Source organism: Thamnophis elegans, chromosome 13, assembly GCF_009769535.1.
Source record: "Thamnophis elegans isolate rThaEle1 chromosome 13, rThaEle1.pri, whole genome shotgun sequence".
NCBI lineage: Eukaryota > Metazoa > Chordata > Lepidosauria > Squamata > Colubridae > Thamnophis > Thamnophis elegans.
Genome location: NC_045553.1, coordinates 2,585,151 through 2,606,354, shown reverse-complemented (window position 1 = coordinate 2,606,354; position 21,204 = coordinate 2,585,151). Strand labels below are relative to the sequence as shown.

The 21,204-nt window shown below is 45.2% G+C and overlaps 1 protein-coding gene across 2 annotated transcripts; it reads right to left on the bottom strand.

Moving 5' to 3' along the window:
- Nucleotides 1–351: 351 nt before the first annotated feature.
- Nucleotides 352–20,930, bottom strand: TCTN2 (tectonic family member 2). 2 transcript variants are annotated; one of them, XM_032230049.1, is made up of 18 exons: nucleotides 20,770–20,930; nucleotides 16,169–16,273; nucleotides 15,283–15,356; nucleotides 14,818–15,022; nucleotides 12,794–12,897; nucleotides 12,465–12,661; nucleotides 11,345–11,468; nucleotides 11,109–11,241; nucleotides 9,713–9,778; nucleotides 8,644–8,748; nucleotides 7,076–7,153; nucleotides 6,546–6,626; nucleotides 5,594–5,705; nucleotides 5,307–5,410; nucleotides 4,326–4,479; nucleotides 2,940–3,065; nucleotides 1,498–1,586; nucleotides 352–509 (listed from the first exon to the last, which is right to left on the bottom strand). In XM_032230049.1, the coding sequence occupies exons 1-18, from the start codon at nucleotides 20,840–20,842 to the stop codon at nucleotides 394–396; spliced, it is 2,046 nt and encodes a 681-aa protein (XP_032085940.1). In that variant the 5' UTR covers nucleotides 20,843–20,930; the 3' UTR covers nucleotides 352–393. The 2 variants fall into 2 exon arrangements, with proteins under 2 accessions (XP_032085940.1, XP_032085942.1); XM_032230051.1 differs by having other exon boundaries at nucleotides 12,794–12,894.
- Between the last annotated feature and the right edge of the window lie 274 nt (nucleotides 20,931–21,204).

Below are 21,204 nucleotides of genomic sequence, written 5' to 3'. Positions count from 1 at the left end.
GAATTCTCCCAGCCAGTTAAAAGACTTGTGGATGTCAACTTCCAGAATTCCCCAGCCAAGCTAGCTGAAGAAGAATTCTGGGAGTTTGAAGTCCAGAAGTCTTTTTAAGTTGACAAAAATCGGACGCCCAATAAAGCAGTACGATCCGCATCACATTTCGCATTGCATGGATTCTCTCTGATTGCTTGTTTTTTTCTGAAAAATCACAACACAGTTTTAGTTTTGTCCATTTTTATTTTTATTTTCTCTCTCTCTCTCTCCCCCTCTCTCTTTTTAGGAAAATATATCTGGGGGGAAAGGCCCATTTCCCCCCCTCTTTCCATAAAAGATGTGCATGATAAAAACATTAAAAAAACAACCATTGAAAATGTTTGCGGTTGATGTGAAGGCTTTTCAGCGCTTGAGCCAAAGGCTGAAGATCCCATTCCAAGGACCACTCAGAACCACTGCAAGGAGGACGAAGAAAACCAGCACCAGGCCTTTGGCAAGGGTGTGAGGATAAGGCTCTCCTGAAAAGGGGATGGAGACAAACGTTGTTTAGAAACGGGACGATGCAATGAAGAGAGGGCGGACGACGAGTCCGGACAAGCCTCTGTTAGAATGAGGATATCTCAACTACATAAATCTTCCCAGCCATCCTCTGCCAGGGACGAGTCTTCCCCCCCCCCACCCCCCCAGCATAAGAAGAGATTTACAAAACAGGAATAGCAATCACACTTAGACTTATATACCGCTTCACAGTGCTTTTACAGCCCTCTCTAAGCAGTTTATAGAGTCAGCCTCTTGCAAACCCCAACAATCTGGGTCCTCATTTTACTGTCCTTGGAAGGATGGAAGGCTGAGTCAACCTTGAGCCAGTCGGGATCAAACTCCAGGCAGTTGGCAGAGTTAGCCTGCAATAGTGCATTGCGCTACCACGGCTCTTTCTACATGTATTGCTGCACAATGGAAATACACGTAGAGTATTATGTGATTATTAAAGGTAAAGGTTCCCCTCGCACATCAGTGCTAGTCGTTCCTGACTCTAGGGGGCGGTGCTCATCTCTGTTTCAAAGCCAAAGAGCCAGTGCTGTCCGAAGACGTCTCCGTGGTTGTGTGGCCGGCATTATTCAACGCACGGAACGCTGTTCCCTTCCCACCAAAGGTGGTCCCTATTTTCTAACTTGCATTTTTTACGTGCTTTCGAAATGCTAGGTTGGCAGAAGCTGGGACAAGTCACGGGAGCTCACTCCGTTACGTGGCGCTAGGGATTCGAACCGCCGAACTTTCCAATCAACAAGCTCAGCATCTTAGCCACCGAGTCACCGCATCCCAATAAATGTGATTATTAGGAATCATCTGATAATACTCGACATATAGTGCTCAGGCCCGGACTATCAACGAAGCTGATATAAAAGGAAAAGCATCTCCCTACTGAGACCCTTCACCACTCCACCCAAAGATTTGGGGGTCAACTAGAAACTAAGCATCTGAAAGGCCAAATGACGGCCTTTTTACCTGTGTAATAGCGGGTAATGGGATAAAAAAGTTTAGGCCAGCAGACGTCGTTTCTCCTGCAGTCATACTCCGTGTAGTTAATTTGAAATCTGGAAAAGAAAATTTAGAAGTCTTAAGGGCAAAGCTGTGCCAAGAAAGTGATGGTCGCTCATAGACACAGAAAGTTTCACTTATGCAGGGGGGACCTGGATTTGTGACCATCATTGGGACCTGAATTTCCATCGCCAAGCAAAGTGGTTGCTAAGTGATTCGCAGCTGATTTTACAACCTCCCCCCCCCCCCCATCGTTACTGACTGAATCACTGCTGTGGTTAAGTAAATCCAGTTTTCCCTTCCTCCTCTGTTTGACTGTTTGTCAGAGCCTGGGAAAGTCGCAAATGACGATCGCATGACTCTGTTTCCCTAACAGTTTCTCTGAAATATCCAGTAGATTTTAAGAAGAAATTGGACAAGCGTTTGTCTGAAATGGTATAGGGTTTGCTGCCTGAGTAGCGGGTTGGACTAGGTGACCTCCAAGGTCCCCTCCAACTATTCTATTCAATTCTATTCCTATTCTATTCTATTTTCCATTCCTTTTTCTATTCTATTCTATTCCTATTCTATTTCTATTCTATTCCTATTCTATTCTATTCCTATTCTATTCCTATTCTATTCTATTTTCCATTCCTTTTTCTATTCTATTCTATTCCTATTCTATTCCTATTCTGTTCTATTCCTTATTCTATTCTATTCCTATTCTATTCCTATTCTATTCTATTCCTATTCTATTCTATTTTCCATTCCTTTTTCTATTCTATTCCTATTCTATTCCTATTCTATTCCTATTCTATTCCTATTCTATTCCTATTCTATTTTCCATTCCTTTTTCTATTCCTATTCTATTCCTATTCTGTTCTATTCCTTATTCTATTCTATTCCTATTCTATTCCTATTCTATTCCTATTCTATTCCTATTCTATTCCTATTCTATTCCTATTCTATTCTATTCCTATTCTATTCTATTCCTATTCTATTCTATTTTCCATTCCTTTTTCTATTCTAATCTATTCCTATTCTATTCCTTTTTCTATTCCTATTCTATTCCTATTCTATTCCTATTCTATTCCTATTCTGTTCTATTCCTTATTCTATTCTATTCCTGTTCTATTCCTATTCTATTCCTATTCTATTTTCCATTCCTTTTTCTATTCCTATTCTATTCCTATTCTATTCCTATTCTATTCCTATTCTGTTCTATTCCTTATTCTATTCTATTCCTATTCTATTCCTATTCTATTCCTATTCTATTCTATTCCTATTCTATTTTCCATTCCTTTTTCTATTCTATTCCTATTCTATTCCTTATTTTATTCTATTCCTAGTCCTATTCTATTCTATTTTCCATTCCTTTTTCTATTCTATTCTATTCTATTCCATTCCATTCATCGGCATCCAAGACTTACCTTGTCTTTGGCACTGGGGGCTGAGCAGGTACTTTAATAAACTGCACTGCAGCAGAGATGGGAAGGGAAGTGACGTTCTCTGGACAAGCTAGGCCACAGGGAACCTGCCAGGTTATTGTTGAAAAACTGAAAGAGAGAAGTCTTTACTATACATGGGAACTGCGGCTGCAATGCAGAAGGCCTGGCCCTGTCACCTACCTGATTTTCATCAATCTTCTAATGTGAGGAGAGGCCTTTTTTTAGCCTAGTAATATTACAAAAGAGGACAACTCTAATTCTTAATCGTCAGAGCACAATTTTAGTGCTCATTAGAGCAGGTTTTTTTTTCCTCTAAGAAGCATCCTGAACGGCAGCAAAAATAAACAGCCATGATGCTAGACCTCAACTTCTGTGCTATGGGTGCATCGTAGAATTCAGTGAGACTTTTATTCCTCCTTGGGATGAAGCCCACTTTCTGATTGCAATAGGTCAAGCGGTTTGGGAATCATTTATATTTCAATCCAAAATAGGAAAACCGGGTCGCGTTAATTTTGGCCGTGTCATGCGGGGGAATTCACTGGAGAAAGCAAGTATGTTGGGAAGGTAAAGGTTCCCCTCAAATATCCTTCCCGACTCTAGGGGGCAGTGCTCCTGTCTGTTTCAAAGCCGAAGAGGCAGCGCTGTCCGAAGACGTCTCCGTGGTCATGTGGCCGGCATGACTCAACACCAAAGACACACATAACACTGTTCCCTTCCCACCAAAGGTGGTGCCTATTTTTCTACTTGCACTTTTTATGTGCTTTCGAACTGCTAGGTTGGCAGAAGCTCTGGGACAAGGAATGGGCTCTCACTCCATTACGCAGCACTAGGGATTTGAACCGCCGACCTTCAGGAAACCAGGCCACCAAAGAACACGGTGACTGGACACCAGCAAAGCAGACACCAGCCAAAGCACAGAACAGCTCAAATTAGTGCAAGGTCAGAAGATGTAGAGAGACCTTGCCCATAGAATTGCCAAGAGTTGGACACAACTGAATGGATAACATAATCATTATTGCGTTTCAATCAGAAATAAATTAGAAGTATATCATCTTCTTTTAACGACCCCCATAATCCTTTGCAGGGTGGAGTCTGGGCAAGTGAATGGAGGTAGCTGGTGTTTGAATGGCCGGATGCCCTTCATGTCGCCAGTAACGAGTTTTGTTCAGCTGATATATCCTTATTGTGCCCAGAGAGACAAATATCTGCCTCTACCTGGGATTGACCTCACAGCCTCCAGATTGTGAGGCGAGAGCGCCATCTCTAGGCCAGCGCACCACTAAATAAATTAGAAGTATATGTGGAAAGAGAGATCTAAAGACCTTGAAGAGATCTGAGTTTGGCAAATGGGAGTAAAACTGTACACACCTGATTTGCACCCCAAGTATCTCTTCTTGAGGGATTCCTTCTATAGCGCCCACATCGGCAGTGATGATCTGAATGTTCAGGTGTGCAGGAACATCAGGACAGATGCCTCTTAAGATTCCCTCACTTGTGTTTGTACTGGAAGATGCATTTAAACCTGTAAGCAGCAAAAACGTATGGGCTGAGAAGGGGAAACAACCAAATTGCTCAGCAGTTTATCCTTTACTTTCAGCGTTAACAGAGAAGACAGGAAGACGGGATTGCTTCATTCACTTCATTTGGCCCAAAATATTTCGACTTGTTTACAATGTCAACGTCCAACTTTGCATTAAGTTAGAAGTCCGGTTATCTTTTACACCTGTGGCAGGAGAGCTAGACCATGGCTTTCGTTAACAAAAAAAATAAAAAATGTAAGAGGATCGTAATACTTTGTTGTTGTTGTTTGTTGTTAGTTGCGAAGTTGTGTTCGAGCCATCGTGACCCCATGGACAACACTCCTCCAGGCCTTCCTGTCCTCTCCCATCCTCTGGAGTCCATTCAAGCTCACGCCGGCTGCTTTGGTGACTCCATCCAGCCACCTCTTTCTCTGCCGTCCCCTTCTTCTTCTTCTGCCCTCCATCGTTCCCAGCATGAGGCTCTTCTCAGGGAGTCCTTCCTCCTTCTCATCAGGTGGCCAAAGTCTTTGAGTTTCCTCTTCAGGATCTGGCCTTCTAAAGAGCAGTCAGGGTTGATCTCCTCTAGGACTGACCGGTTGGATGGCCTTGCAGTCCAAGGGACTCAATGCAGGCGTCTTCTCCAGCATCAGAGTTCAAAGGCCTCCATTCTTTGGCACTCAGCCTTCCTTATGGTCCAACCTTCACAGCCATCCATGGCAACTGGGAAAACCACAAGCCTTGACTAGACCCACTTTGGTTGGCAGGGTAATGCTTTTACACACACTAAAAACCAACAATTAACTGGTGGGTTCTAAATTATGGTACTCACGGAGGACCTCCACCCAATCATCTGAGACATTTTTACGGGCGTTGCCTCTTTTTCCAACGTGGCTCACTTGCACCAAGGAATTGAGTCTTGCAGCAACGTCCCCCCTGCGAAGAAACAGACATGCAATAGAAATGGACCAGCAAACAGTTAATTTTGTTCCATTGAAAAGAAAAAAAACACCAGGTTTCAGGAATCAATGTGGATTTTTTTAAAGGTTCCTTTATTTCAGCGTAAAATTATAATGTCTTCCCTGTTTCAAAACGAAGAAGAAACTAAATCCATCTCACCTCAACTGCGTGCAGGTGTCTGCAAGGCTGACTTCCATAATGCATCCAGAAATGGAATTGAATCCGAATAAAAGGGGGGTCAGGTTTCCCGATGAACACAAGTTCTCGCCGACTAAGTAACGGAGAGATATCTGGTTGGGAAATTGTTTCCTCAAACTCGCCTAGCGCTATTCTAGTATTTCAATAGGCTTTAGAAATTCTCTTCTCAGATCTCAGACAAATCAAAGGGAAATGATTCAGCTGCTCTTACAGCACAGATTTACTTGCGAATTAAAACTCTTGTCAGGAATGGTTTTTAAAATTAAGACTTTGATATTGCTTTGCTGGAGCCTTTCACAGAAAAGGAAACATATTTGGAATTTTTGTTCCTGTTCTTAAGGATAAAGGTAAAAGGTGAAGGCTCCCCTCGCATATATGTGTTAGTCGTTCCTGACTCTCGGGGTCAGTGCTCATCTCCGTTTCAAAGCCAGAGAGCCAGCGCTGTCCAAAGACGTCTCCGTGGTCGTGTGGCCGGCATGACTCAACGCCGAAGGCGCACGGAACGCTGTTCCCTTCCCACCAAAGGGGGTCCCTATTTTTCTACTTGCATTTTTAGGTGCTTTCAAACTGCTAGGTTGGCAGAAGCTGGGACAAGTGACGGGGGCTCACTCCGTTACGCGGCACTAGGGATTCGAACTGCCAAACTACCAACCTTTCTGATCGACAAGCTCAGTGTCCTAACCACTGAGCCCCCTTGTTCCTAAGGATAGGAACACTATATTTACCAGGGGTAAAATAAGCACAGAATCCGTCAGATTCATTTAGCCAAATACAATTCCAATCACTTTTACCCCCCTCCTCCTCCACAGAAATATGCATGAAGCCCCAAATGAACGTTGCAGCGAGAAGCAGACGCCTGATGTCATTTCGTTCCTCTTGCAATTGTATAATGTTTGCTATCAAAAAGGGCTACCTGGCTTCCAAAGTTTTAGACTGGTCACAGGAGCCAACGAAGTCAGGTTGGCGGCTCTCACTGGCTTGCCAAGCTGGTAACCTAGGTAAACAAAAGAAGATTTTTGCAGGCTTCAAATATAGCCAGTAAGGCAACATTGCAGAATAAGAGAGGTCTTGCTAGAGCTGACCGTCTCTTAAATGCCAAATTTTATGCCCACCGTTTCTGGGAGCCTTGGAACTGGGTCAGGGACAGACAGGCAATCCTGGATTTGCAACAATTCATTTCGGGACCGTTCAAAGTTACAGCAGCACTGGAAAAAGTGACCTATGACGGTTTTTCACTTATGGCGGTTGCAGTTCTAGAGCGGGTCAAGCTAGCAAGCGGCCCACATCCTTTTCCTCCAAGAAACTCTTGGCTGCGTGTCACCCAAACCATCCAAGTCCAGCTGCCAAAGGCCACCCCTTCCTCCTACAGATTACATGATCAAAACTAAATTGAAACTATCGGCCACGGAGGGAGACTCTGCGCCCAAAAGTCACTTCACCCACCTGGGTTCCCCGAGAATTCTTCCATGCTCGTCGCATCAGCGCTCACAAACGTGACAGTGAATTTCTGTGTGATCGTTTCTAGCGAAGACAAAATGCGAAATGGACAAATGGAAACCGGAAGAGACAGCGCTTATGCTGACGCTTTGGTCCAAATAATTTGAGACGCCTTAGCTGGGTTACCGTATCACAGGCAGCGACGGCTTGTTTTGGGAAAATATTTACAGACCCCTCGCGTCCTGGGCCTAAATTGTTTCAACTCCCACCCTCAAAACGACGCTATATGGCACTGCACACCAGAACAACTAGACACAAGGACAGTTTTTTCCCTGAACGCCATCACTCTGCTAAAGAAATAATTCTCTCACCACTGTCAAACTATTCACTAAGTCTGCATCACTATTACTATTAGTCTTCTCATCGTTCCTATCACCCATCTCCTCCCACTGATGACTGCAGGACTGTGACTTTGTTGCTTGTATCCTTACGATTTATATTGTTTCCTAGAATGATTTGATTGCTTATTTGTACCCCATGATTATCATTAAGTGTTGCACCTTATGATTTGTGACGAATGTATCTTTTCTTTTTATGTACATTAAGAGCATCTGAAGCAAAGACAAATTCCTTATGTGTCCAACCTCACTTGGCCAATAAAGAATTCTACACTCTACTCTACACATCATTTATCATTCATCATTTAATGAATTTATAGGCCACCCAATCCCAAAGGACTCCGAGCGGCTTACAACAATACATTTTAAAAAATAGAAACGTTAAAAACACAGAAACATAGATTAAAAAAGCCACAACATACACCCAGTCTAATCGGGGCTGGACCTCAGTCCTGAGGTCAACAGCCCGGGGCCTGCCGGAATAGCCAGGTCTTAATAGCCTTTCGGAAGGCCATGAGAGTGGGTAGGGTCCGGATCTCTGGGGGCAGTTTGTTCCAAAGGGTCGGAGCGGCTACAGAGAAGGCCCTCCTCTGGGTGGTTGCCAGCCGACATTGTCTGGCTGACGGCACCTGGAGAAGGCCCACCCTGTGCGATCTTACTGGTCGTTGGGAGGTATGTGGCAGAAGACGGTCTCGCAGATATCCGGGTCCTAGGCCATGTAGGGCTTTAAAGGTAATAACCAGCTCTGCTCTACTCTACTCTACTCTACTTCTATTCTATTCCATTCCACTCCATTCCATTCTATTCCCCATGGTTTCTTCAACCATCATCCCTGGGTTCGTGCATTAAGCCAAAATCCAAACTAAGCCAATCATTTAAAAAAAACTTTATGGCCGAGTTCATTAGGAATCCAAGCCATATTACATTTAAGTTTTTAGGGCATTTCCCACGAAATGCTGTTTTTTACTTCTCTGTCCAAAGTCAGACCCCCTTCAAGTTGAATAGATTCCAGGTTTTTTTTTTAATGAACCAAAGGCAAGGATGCTTCAGGGCCAATGTAAGAAAACAACAGCTAGGACGACCAATTCCAAATCACGCAGATAATCTTTTGCTTGCTGAAAAGCAAATATTGTTAAAAAATAAAAACTGGACTAAGAGAAATATAAAAAAACCTACCTTCTGGACACATTCCTCCATAAAGGACTTTGATCTTCAGTTCTTTAATTCTTTTGCCTTCCCATATTATGATGTAATCTTCGGCAAAGCTCACATTTCTGCATTCTGAACAGAAGGAAAACTCTCGTATAGATTATAGGTCACGTATGTGCAGTTTTTTTTATTAAACCTTTTCAAAAGACGGGTTATAACTACAGTAGTGGCCAAAATTATAGAAATCTTTTGGGAAAAAGTGTATTTATGAGGTTTGATGGCAAATAACACCACATTCTTTCAGTAGTATCATAATAGTATATATCAATGGAAAGATAATTTAATCTCGAATGTAATGCAACAACGTTTGCTCAATTATCTGTATTCTATGAAAAGCTATAGCCAAATATAGCCAGCGTTGAAACCCAGTTAATAGAAGCAATCATTCAGTCTTGGTTTCACATTATAACAGCTGCAGAACTAAAAGACTTGGTCCCTTCCATGGGAAGACGTCGTAAGGCCATAATTCATGCTAAAGTTTACCCAACTAAGTATTTAGAGCCAAGGTGGTGCAGTGGTTAGAGTGCAGCACTGCAGGCCACTTCAACTGATTGTTATCTGCAGTTCGGTGGTTCAAATCTCACTGGCTCAAGGTTGACTCAGCCTTCCATCCTTCCGAGGTGGGTGAAATGAGGACCCAGACTGTGGGGGCAATATGCTGACTCTGTAAACCGCTTAGAGAGGGCTGAAAGCCCTATGAAGCGATATATAAGTCTAACTGCTATTGCTATTGCTAATTAACTAACATGGTGAACATTTTTGTATATCTCATTTTTTCTACGTGTTTCACTTTTCTTCTTTATAACTGCCACTCTAATAGCAAACCCTTCATAGAAGTTATTGCATTACATTCTTGATCAAATTATCTTTCCACTGATATATAATTTTATGGTGCTACTCCAAAAAAATAAAAATAAAGTGGTGCTATTAGCCATCAAACCTCAAAAATGCTGTACGCTTTTCCCAAAAGGTTCCCACAATTTGGGCCTACAAATTGGCCTCTACACCTATAAAAACTCCCCCAATGCATATTCACCTTTCCCAGGACAAGGGAGCAAGGCAGAATTTCTCTCCTCGTAGGTCACTTTTGCTTTGATGTTATCTGGAAAGGGAAAAAGGGATTAAAGGCAAAATCAAACTGGGATGGAAGATCCAATATAAGTAGTCTTTAATTTACGACTGTTGTCAAGGCCCAAATTTCTGTTGTTAAGTGAGACATTTTTGAAGTGAGTTTTGCCCCCGTTTTATGACCTTCATTGCCCCCCGTTTGTTAAGGGAATCCCTGCAGTCGTTAAGTGAGTAACATGGTTGTTCAGGGAATCCGGCTTCCCCAATGAATTTTGCTTGTCAGAAAGCCGCAAAAGGGGATTGTGTGACTTGAGGTCACTGCAACCGTCATAAATAGAAGTCGGTTTGCCAAGCCTCAGAATTTTGATCACATGACCACGGGGATGCTGTGAGGGTCGTAAATGTGAAAAACGATCGTAAGTCACTTTTTACAATGCCGCTGTAACTTTGAATGGTCAATAAACAAACTGTTGTAAGTTGAGGACTCCATGTATTAACCCAGGTGGCATTTGTCTTCTTTTGGCAAAGGGGAACCACAAAAGCAGAATTAGGTGCTTGCATTTTTAAAGAGCCAAGGAATCAAAAGACGCTTGCTCCTGGGGAGGAAAGCGATGGCAAATCTAGAGAGCATCCTAAAAAGTAGAGACATCACCCTGCCAACAAAAGTATGTCTAGTCAAGGCAATGATTTTCCCAGTGGCAATGGATGGCTGTGAAGGTTGGACCATAACGAAGGCTGAGCGCCAAAGAATGGAGGCCTTTGAGCTCTGGTGCAGGAGAAGAAGACTCCTGCATTGAGTCCCTTGGACTGTAAGGCCATCCAACCGGTCAGTCCTAGAGGAGGTCAACCCTGACTGCTCTTTAGAAGGCCAGATCCTGAAGAGGAAACTCAAAGACTTTGGCCACCTAAAGAGAAGGAAGAAGGACTCCCTGGAGAAGAGCCTCATGCTGGGAACGATGGAGGGCAAAAGAAGAAGGACTGCAAGGCCATCCAACCGGCCAGTCCTAGAGGAGATCCACCCTGGCTGCTCTTTAGAAGGCCAGATCCTGAAGAGGAAACTCAAAGACTTTGGCCACCTAATGAGAAGGAAGAAGGACTCCCTGGAGAAGAGCCTCATGCTGGGAACGACGGAGGGCAAAAGAAGAAGAAGGGAACGACAGAGAAGGAAGGGGCTGGATGGAGTCACTGAAGCAGCTTGCGTGAGCTTCAATGGACTCCAGAGGATGGCAGAGGACAGGAAGGCCTGGAGGAACGTGGTCCATGGGGGTCAAATGGGTCAGACACGACTTTGCAACTGACATTTTTTTAAAAAAAATTGCATGGAAAGACCACAGCTCTCTCGCTGGCAATCAAAACCACCGTACCTCCGACACCGCTGTTTATCGCGATGTGTGACCCGACTCTCTCTGCTTCCTTGCATGTAGCCACACATTCGGCTTCAATATTCCGAAGGAAGGGAACGGGAGCGTTTCTCGCACAGCTGCCAGCGATGAATGGCTGGATGACAGGAGAAAAATAGGATATCAGGCATAATTTCCCCTTTCCCCTCTTTCATGTACAAAAAAGAAAAAAAAAAAAGAAACCAGAGAGTTCTCTTTACCTGTGGAACTGTAAAATAGTCATTGCGAGGAGTCAGGATGGGGTCCCCTTGCTCGTAACCATTGGACAGTTTCCCTGGGGTGGTTTGCAATGGAAGCTTCAAGGAAGACGCTCGCGATGAAGAACTGCAAATAAATGTAATAAATCTATAACCTGTTTGTACGATAGAGGATGTGAGGATTTCCAGCCTCACCCCCCTAAACAGACAAGACTGAAAGTCTAAACCATTTTGCTGTCATTTTCGGGAGGCCCCGTCTAAGAACAACGCTTGTCTCCTCCCCAAATTAAAACCAGGTGCTACAAATTCATTGTGACCTCATCAACTTCACTGCCTTGGGGCAAAAGGAAGAAACAAGAACGCTTTGCCTGACTCTTACAGAGACAGAAATATAAAATACGCATAAAATATAAATGCACATATAAAGGGCGAATCACAAATTCAACTGCTCTGCAAGGTGAAATCATAGGACAATAATTATTCAGGCCAAACTAGTGGTGGGATTCAATTTTTTTTTTACTACTACTTCTGTGAGCGTGGCCCGGTGGGTGTGGTTTGGCTTGGTGGGCGTGGCAGCAGCAGGATACTGTAAAACCTCCATTTCCACCACATTCCAGGGGAAGGATGCTGTAAAACCTCCATTTCCACCACATTCCAGGGAAAGGATGCTGTAAAACCTCCATTTCCACCCCATCCCACTAATCTGCTTTCCAGCCCCGCTCTCCTGTGCAGGGTGACAGAAGACCTGGTCAATCAGCTGGGGCTCAGGAGGCAGAGAATAGATGAAGGCGAGGCCAGCCAGAGGTGATATCTGCTAATTCTCCGAACTACTCAAAAATTCTGCTACCGGTTAGCCAGAACCGATCAGAACTGGCTGAATTCCACCTCTGGGCCAAACACACGTTCTGTAGCCATGTTTCGCAACCTTGATTGCTTGACAACGAGCGGAGCACAGCTCCCAGAATTACCTAGCTAGCGTGGGGAATTTTGGGAGTTAAAGCCCAATCTCCTTCAAGCAGCCGAGATTGAGCATCAATATGCTATAGAAACAAGATGGCCTGCTGATATAAAGCTTGTTTCATAGTTCCACACCCCTAACCCTCGGAGGAGTTTCCATACTTACGTAGAACCGTCAAAGAAGTATCCAAGGAAAGGGGAATTATTAAGGGGAGACTGCACACATAGGAAGGGAAACCAGTCAGGGGTCAAGATTCCGGATTTGACAGAGCAAAGCTGGTCGAACGGGGGATTGACGTCCCCGCCAAACACCCCTTCAAAACAGGAGCCCTCAAAAAGCTGCTTCATCTCTGGGGTACAATCCTGGGAGAAGAAGGGAGAGATGCAGAGCTGGGATCAGCCCGATGCCATTCTAATAAGACTGAGTAACTTCATGGGCAAATCTTAGGGGAAAATAGAATGAAGAGTTACGGAAATTAAAGGCAGAATTAGTACCTCATCACAACAGCACTGAATATCACAAGCTCCTGCTGTGAGGTTGCAGGGACAGGAGCCCAAGGGGTGGAAGACTTGATTGGGGATCATCGTTGCGTTCTCTATTAAAGAAGAAAAAGGTGAGAACTGATGGGTTGATTTCAAGAGATGCCTTTTTCTTTCAATGCCACAATTGTTGGAGCCGAGGTGGCGCAGTGGTTAAATGCAGCACTGCAGGCTACTTCAGCTGACTGTTATCTGCAGTTCAGCGGTTCAAATCTCACCGGCTCAGGGTTGACTCAGCCTTCCATCCTTCCGAGGTGGGTAAAATGAGGACCCGGATTGTTGTTGGGGGCAATATGCTGACTCTGTAAACCGCTTAGAGAGGGCTGAAAGCCCTATGAAGCGGTATATAAGTCTAACTGCTATTGCTATTGCTATTGTTGTGGCCCGCCAGCAGCCAGAGGAGCTGGGCAGCAGATTTGGACAGTGAGGAGGTTGGGGAGGAACCTGGGCCAGTCCTGGAGTCTGGGGAAGGCTCTGAGGAGGACTCTGTGTCGGAGGCAGAGAGGGGGACAGGGCCGTCTGACAGTTCTCAGCTGCCTTCGGAGTCGGACATCAGTGAGGCAGAAGAACAGCTGGAGCCTGTTCCCAGTGTGCACATGCTCAGTGCTGCCAGACAAAGGGAACAGCTAAAGAACAGGGGTCGACTTGGGAGTAAGGCCACAGGTGGACAGTGAATGGCCCCTCCCAGAGGGAATAAAAGAGGAGCGAAAGGGGAGGGGAGTTTGCAGGAGACAATTAGTTCGCTTCATTGGTTCGTGACTCTCCGAGGCTCCTTGCCAAGTTTTGCTGATATGGGCCTGGCAGCTCTCCAAGCCAGATAAGGTCTGTGACTGTAAATCCTCCCTTGAAAGACTTTGCTAGATGTGAATGAGCAGAATCCACAGTCAATTAATAAAAGGGTTTTTTTGTCAGGACCAGGGGTTTGCTTCATGCACTTGGGAAGCCTTGGTCAGAACAACAATCAAAACCTCTTTATGCATGCAAAATATTTGTGCAAACCACTTTTGAATCTCCTTATTCACTGGACCATACTGCTTTCTACACTTGCTTTACTGTCCAGCTGAAATTTCTGAGCTTGGGCAGCCTTATAATTCCGGTTATAATGTGGGTCCTGGGTGATGTCTGAGTTTCATTGTTTTCTTGCAGATGTCTCATTACCAAACAAAGTCACATCATCAGTGCAGAGAGTGTAGGATTTGCTCCCTTACTAACACTGACGAAGTGACCTAGTTTGGTAAAGGAACATCTGCAAGGAAATCACCAAGCTCAGAGACCGCCAAGGACAGTGTCTTCTTATCAGATTGATTATATAAATTCCTGTTAAAAGAAAGCTTTTGTTTCATCCATGCAAGACATCATTTTTGTAAAATGTCATTGGGGAAGGATGTTGCAACCAAAGCTAAAATAATTGCAACCTCTACAGATCCAACACACCTATCCTCTGCGAGCTGCACTGGCTACCCATTAGTCTCCGGACTCGCTTCAAGGTACTAGTCATTACTTATAAAACCCTACATGGCATCGGACCTGGGTACCTGAGAGACCGCCTCCTGCCAATTACCTCCCAAAGACCGATTCGATCGCACAGACTAGGCCTCCTTCGGATTCCATCTGCCGGCCAATGTCGCCTGGCGACCCCCCGGGGGAGGGCCTTCTCTGTTGCAGCTCCGGCCCTCTGGAACGATCTCCCCGTGGAGATCCGGACCCTTACTACCCTCCCGGCCTTCCGCAAAGCTACTAAGTCCTGGCTGCTCCGGCAGGCCTGGGGCTGTTGAAGTATCCAGCCCCAGTTCAACTGTGAATGTTGTTGTATTTTAAATCGCTGTATTGTCTTATTTATCTCCCCTTCCCTTTTTATTGTTAGCCGTCCAGAGTCCTTCGGGAGTGGGCGGCATACAAAACTAATAAAATCCAAATCCAAATCCAACTGTAGTGGGAGACCCATGGAAGTCAGCATACAGCCAGAGGGAATCAAATACCTTCTATTTTCCCAGTTAGGTTTCCTGAAGATGTATTAGCATATATTTCCGCTTGGATTAACAGCCGGGCCATGACCTTTGCCCCTTGACATGCTGAGACCTGCAGACTCTGAAGCAAGCACAGGGGCTCCGCACAGCAGTCGGTGGCGTTCGAGACACACAGTTGCAGGTGCCTAGTCAAGGACACCGTCACCTTGGAAACGTCCTGAAATGCAAAATAGGACCGTTAGCAATTAACCGAGACAGATTTATGAATTACAGCATAACTGTGAATATTAAGACCACATCAGGGATAAAACAGCAATATTTTATTTGGGCCCCAACTCAGTGCAATGGTTAAAAAAAAATGTCAAAGGAGAATCTAGGTCAAGAATTAATGGAAAGAGATTTGCAGGAGATACTTCAGAAGTTGATCTAAGATCGTTTGCTGGCAAGGATAAGAGGAGAGTCACTTTTTCTACTCACTCCTTGACGTGTGACTTGCAAGCTCCAGTCATCTGTTCGGTTTCTGCCACTACAGTCGGAAAGGGGCAACAGTCCTAGAAGAAAGCAGAGAACGTTACCGTATGCAATGAACACGGACAAACATTCAATTTCGCAGCTACCAAGATTGTTGGCCGAGATGGTACAAAAAAAGCCGGGGAAATGAACGAAGCCTGGAAAACGGGCCCCTTGTCATTCAACAGGAGTGCTGATTCACCACCAGCTTATCAGATACTCAGGAGCCAGGGACTCCACAGCCGCAAGGAAATAACAACCAACAACTTAATAGTCATCCGCACCCAAACCAGCAACGAAAAAGCCACACCCAACCAGGCACCACGTAAATATGATGCATAGAACAGCCACAAGAGCTGCGGTGGCACAGTGGTTAGAATGCAGTACTGCAGGCTACTTCTGCTGACTGCTGGCTGACTGCAATTTGGCAGTTCAAATCTCACCGGGCTCAAGGTTGACTCGTCCTTCCGAGGTGGGTAAAATGAAGACCAAAATTATTGGGAACAAGAGGCTGACTCTGTAAACCGCTTAGAGAGGGCTGTAAAGCACTGTGAAGTGTTTTATAAGTCTAAGTGCTATGCTATAGTCCAAATCACACATTCTGATGAGAGGTTCCCTGAAGAGGGGGGTTTCAGTACGAGTTAGAAAGCTGAGACTAAACCTCTGGTCCCATTGACTGACCCAGATTGGATCCAGCATTACCCTTATGAATTATCATCTCCCAAGCATCATTCTTACTAGGAAGAGTAAAGCTAATTCATTTTCCAAAGGAGAAAACAATTTCTTCCCCATGCTCTTTGGAGTTCCAGAGCTTCCTGGGGCCATCCCAAAAATGGTTTTGAAGGATGCTTACCTGTTTCGTTGTCTGCCACAGCGAGAGAGAAAGTATCGGCATGGCTGTTGGTCAAAGAAGCTGTGACCATCGTCCCAGACATGTGGATGAACGAAGGTTGGAAATCTAAACAAGGAAATCATTTTTTTTTTGGAGACATATTGATATCACTCATTAAATCTTTGCAAAACCTTTTCTCCCTAAAGTGATCTTGGCCAATTTCTTCACCATTTCATTTCACCATCTCAGTAAAAGCTTAGGAAATCTAGGGCACCATAAGAGATTTTGGAGACTGTGTTGTTATGTCATCATTCAGAGCTGCAAAGAATGAAGTTAAAAGAGGCGGGAAGTGGCTAACACCCATGTTTTTGAGCACACGGAATGGGTTGCAATGTACAGAAGGCTTTGGATGTTGTCGATTCAAGACAGCCTGAACAAAACGCAGTCAAGGGAAATTAAAAAAACAAAACAAAGCACTATTTCACAAACTCTTACAGCCATGTTCCCTAAGAGACTTAGCTATGATGGCACAAACTAAACTTTTGTCAGTGTGTGTGTATGCGAGGGGTTTTCCAACTTTTGGGGGCTCAGTATGTTTATTGTACCAACTCAGCCCCGCCGTTTAGGTCAGAAAATTGGGCATTGTACACATCCTGAACATGGGTTAATTCGGACCATGTGAACCTGACTATGAAGGGGTGGATGGGTGGATGGAGGGAGGGAAGGAAATGGGAGGGCGGAAGGAAGGAAGGGAATGGGAGAGCAGAAGGAAGGAAGGAAAGGAGATGGATGGGAAGGAGGGAGGGTTGAGACAGGTTGGAAGAAAGAAAGAAAGAAAGAAAGAAAGAAAGGAAGGAAGGAAGGAAGGAAAGAGAGGGGGAGAGAGGGAGGAGATGGGAAAGGGAAAAAGAGAAGGAAGGATGGTCTGGAGTTTAAGAAGGAAGGAAGGAGATAGGTTGGAAGGAAGGAAGAAATGAAGGAAAGAAGGAAAGAAAGGAAGGAAACAAGAAAGGAAAGAAGGAGATAGGTTGGAAGGAAGAAAGGAAGGAAGGAGATAGGTTGGAAGAAATGAAGGAAGGAGGGAGGGAAGGAAGGAGATGGGAAAGGGAAAGGGAAAAAGAAGGAAGGATGGTCTGGAGTTTAGGAAGGAAGGAGATAAGTTGGAAGAAAGGAAGGAAGGAAGGAAGGAAGGAAGAATGGAAGGAAGGAGATAGGTTGGAAGAAATGAAGGAAGGAAGGAAGGAGGGAGGGAGGGAGGGAAGAAAGGAAGGAGATGGGAAAGGGAAAGGGAAAAAGAAGGAAGGATGGTCTGGAGTTTAGGAAGGAAGGAAGGAAGGAAGGAAAGAAGAATGGAAGGAAGGAGATAGGTTGGAAGAAATGAAGGAAGGAAGGAGGGAGGGAGGGAAGAAAGGAAGGAGATGGGAAAGGGAAAGTGAAAAAGAGAAGGAAGGATGGTCTGGAGTTTAGGAAGGAAGGAGATAAGTTGGAAGAAAGAAAGAAAGAAAGAAAGAAAGGAAGGAAGGAAGGAAGGAAAGAGAGGGGGAGAGAGGGAGGAGATGGGAAAGGGAAAAAGAGAAGGAAGGATGGTCTGGAGTTTAAGAAGGAAGGAGATAGGTTGGAAGGAAGGAAGAAATGAAGGAAAGAAGGAAAGAAAGGAAGGAAACAAGAAAGGAAAGAAGGAGATAGGTTGGAAGGAAGAAAGGAAGGAAGGAGATAGGTTGGAAGAAATGAAGGAAGGAGGGAGGGAAGGAAGGAGATGGGAAAGGGAAAGGGAAAAAGAAGGAAGGATGGTCTGGAGTTTAGGAAGGAAGGAAGGAGATAGGTTGGAAGAAATGAAGGAAGGAGGGAGGGAAGGAAGGAGATGGGAAAGGGAAAGGGAAAAAGAAGGAAGGATGGTCTGGAGTTTAGGAAGGAAGGAGATAAGTTGGAAGAAAGGAAGGAAGGAAGGAAGGAAGAATGGAAGGAAGGAGATAGGTTGGAAGAAATGAAGGAAGGAAGGAAGGAGGGAGGGAGGGAAGAAAGGAAGGAGATGGGAAAGGGAAAGGGAAAAAGAAGGAAGGATGGTCTGGAGTTTAGGAAGGAAGGAAGGAAGGAAGGAAGGAAGGAAGGAAAGAAGAATGGAAGGAAGGAGATAGGTTGGAAGAAATGAAGGAAGGAAGGAGGGAGGGAGGGAAGAAAGGAAGGAGATGGGAAAGGGAAAGTGAAAAAGAGAAGGAAGGATGGTCTGGAGTTTAGGAAGGAAGGAGATAAGTTGGAAGAAAGGAAGGAAGGAAGGAAGGTAGGTAGGTAGGTAGCAAGGAGACAGGTTGGAAGGGAGGAAGAAATGAAGGAAAGAATAAAGGAAGGAAGGAAGGAGATAGGTTGGAAGAAATGAAGGAAGGAGGGAGGGAAGGAAGGAGATGGGAAAGGGAAAGGGAAAAAGAAGGAAGGATGGTCTGGAGTTTAGGAAGGAAGGAGATAAGTTGGAAGAAAGGAAGGAAGGAAGGAAGGAAGAATGGAAGGAAGGAGATAGGTTGGAAGAAATGAAGGAAGGAAGGAAGGAGGGAGGGAGGGAAGAAAGGAAGGAGATGGGAAAGGGAAAGGGAAAAAGAAGGAAGGATGGTCTGGAGTTTAGGAAGGAAGGAAGGAAGGAAGGAAGGAAGGAAGGAAGGAAGAATGGAAGGAAGGAGATAGGTTGGAAGAAATGAAGGAAGGAAGGAGGGAGGGAGGGAAGAAAGGAAGGAGATGGGAAAGGGAAAGGGAAAAAGAGAAGGAAGGATGGTCTGGAGTTTAGGAAGGAAGGAGATAAGTTGGAAGAAAGGAAGGAAGGAAGGAAGGTAGGTAGGTAGGTAGGTAGCAAGGAGACAGGTTGGAAGGGAGGAAGAAATGAAGGAAAGAAGAAAGGAAGGAAGGAAGAATTGAAGGAAGGAGATAGGTTGGAAGAAATGAAGGAAGGAGGGAGGGAGGGAAGGAAGGAGATGGGAAAGGGAAAGGGAAAAAGAGAAGGAAGGATGGTCTGGAGTTTAGGAAGGAAGGAAGGAGATAGGTTGAAAGGAAAGAAGAAATGAAGGAAACAAGAAAGGAAGGAGATAGGTTGGAAGAAATGAAGGAAGGAAGGAGGGAGGGAGGGAAGAAAGGAAGGAGATGGGAAAGGGAAAGGGAAAAAGAGAAGGAAGGATGGTCTGGAGTTTAGGAAGGAAGGAGATAAGTTGGAAGAAAGGAAGGAAGGAAGGTAGGTAGGTAGGTAGGTAGGTAGCAAGGAGACAGGTTGGAAGGGAGGAAGAAATGAAGGAAAGAAGAAAGGAAGGAAGGAAGAATTGAAGGAAGGAGATAGGTTGGAAGAAATGAAGGAAGGAGGGAGGGAGGGAAGGAAGGAGATGGGAAAGGGAAAGGGAAAAAGAGAAGGAAGGATGGTCTGGAGTTTAGGAAGGAAGGAAGGAGATAGGTTGAAAGGAAAGAAGAAATGAAGGAAACAAGAAAGGAAGGAGATAGGTTGGAAGAAATGAAGGAAGGAGGGAGGGAGGGAAGGAAGGAGATGGGAAAGGGAAAGGGAAAAAGAGAAGGAAGGATGGTCTGGAGTTTAGGAAGGAAGGAAGGAGATAGGTTGAAAGGAAAGAAGAAATGAAGGAAACAAGAAAGGAAGGAGATAGGTTGGAAGAAATGAAGGAAGGAAGGAGGGAGGGAGGGAAGAAAGGAAGGAGATGGGAAAGGGAAAGGGAAAAAGAGAAGGAAGGATGGTCTGGAGTTTAGGAAGGAAGGAGATAAGTTGGAAGAAAGGAAGGAAGGAAGGTAGGTAGGTAGGTAGGTAGGTAGCAAGGAGACAGGTTGGAAGGGAGGAAGAAATGAAGGAAAGAAGAAAGGAAGGAAGGAAGAATTGAAGGAAGGAGATAGGTTGGAAGAAATGAAGGAAGGAGGGAGGGAGGGAAGGAAGGAGATGGGAAAGGGAAAGGGAAAAAGAGAAGGAAGGATGGTCTGGAGTTTAGGAAGGAAGGAAGGAGATAGGTTGAAAGGAAAGAAGAAATGAAGGAAACAAGAAAGGAAGGAGATAGGTTGGAAGAAATGAAGGAAGGAGGGAGGGAGGGAAGGAAGGAGATGGGAAAGGGAAAGGGAAAAAGAGAAGGAAGGATGGTCTGGAGTTTAGGAAGGAAGGAGATAAGTTGGAAGAAAGGAAGGAAGGAAGGAAGGTAGGTAGGTAGGTAGGTAGCAAGGAGACAGGTTGGAAGGGAGGAAGAAATGAAGGAAAGAAGAAAGGAAGGAAGGAAGAATTGAAGGAAGGAGATAGGTTGGAAGAAATGAAGGAAGGAGGGAGGGAGGGAAGGAAGGAGATGGGAAAGGGAAAGGGAAAAAGAGAAGGAAGGATGGTCTGGAGTTTAGGAAGGAAGGAAGGAGATAGGTTGAAAGGAAAGAAGAAATGAAGGAAACAAGAAAGGAAGGAGATAGGTTGGAAGAAATGAAGAAAGGAAGGAAGGAAAAAAGAAAGAAAGAAAAGGCGGGAGGGAGGAGAGAGGAGGAAGGGAGGAAGACATTTCATGGCTGAGGGACGGGCAGGACTAAATCACAAAGGCACGAAGCGGCACCGGTTGGATTTCTGCCTGCCCGTTGCTGCTTAAGCCCCCCCCCCTTTAAATCTCCCCCTCACCCACCCTGCTGCCCGTCCTGGGCCCCGGCCCCAAACAGCCACAGCAGCCCCCAGAGGACCCCCCGGAGGAGGCTCATGGCGAGGCTAAGACGCGCCACTCGGGGCCTCAGGATCGCCTCCCGACCCCGCCGCCGCTGCCGCCATCTTGCCCGGCGCCTTCCCCGGTTGCTATGGAGACGGCCGGGAGGAACCAAGTCGTCTCTGAGGGAGCGCGAAAGGATTGCGGGGCTGCCGAAGAGGTTTTTTTTAAAAAAATGACTGAAACCTCCCGTTGCGTTGCGAGTGGAAGTTAAGGAGAGAACAAAAATTGCGCGTCTGTGGTTGAAAACAACACAAGAGACCCTTTCTTATTACTGTCCTTCCCCCCCACCAGTGGGAATGGAATATTCCTTTTACTCGGCCGGCCCTACAACTCCCATCAGCCCTTTCGCAGACGCCC

Bases quoted from the DNA above. Each gene is read 5' to 3' on its own strand.
- TCTN2 (XM_032230049.1), bottom strand. From the start codon at position 20,842: ATGAGCCTCCTCCGGGGGGTCCTCTGGGGGCTGCTGTGGCTGTTTGGG. The intron at 11,469-12,464 runs GTAAGTATGGAA...ATTTATTTGCAG, and splicing joins TACTTCTTTGACGGTTCTAC to TTCTTCATCGCGAGCGTCTT. The intron at 3,066-4,325 runs GTGTGTACAGTT...TCTCTCTTTCAG, and splicing joins ATACTTGGGGTGCAAATCAG to TTTTTCAACAATAACCTGGC.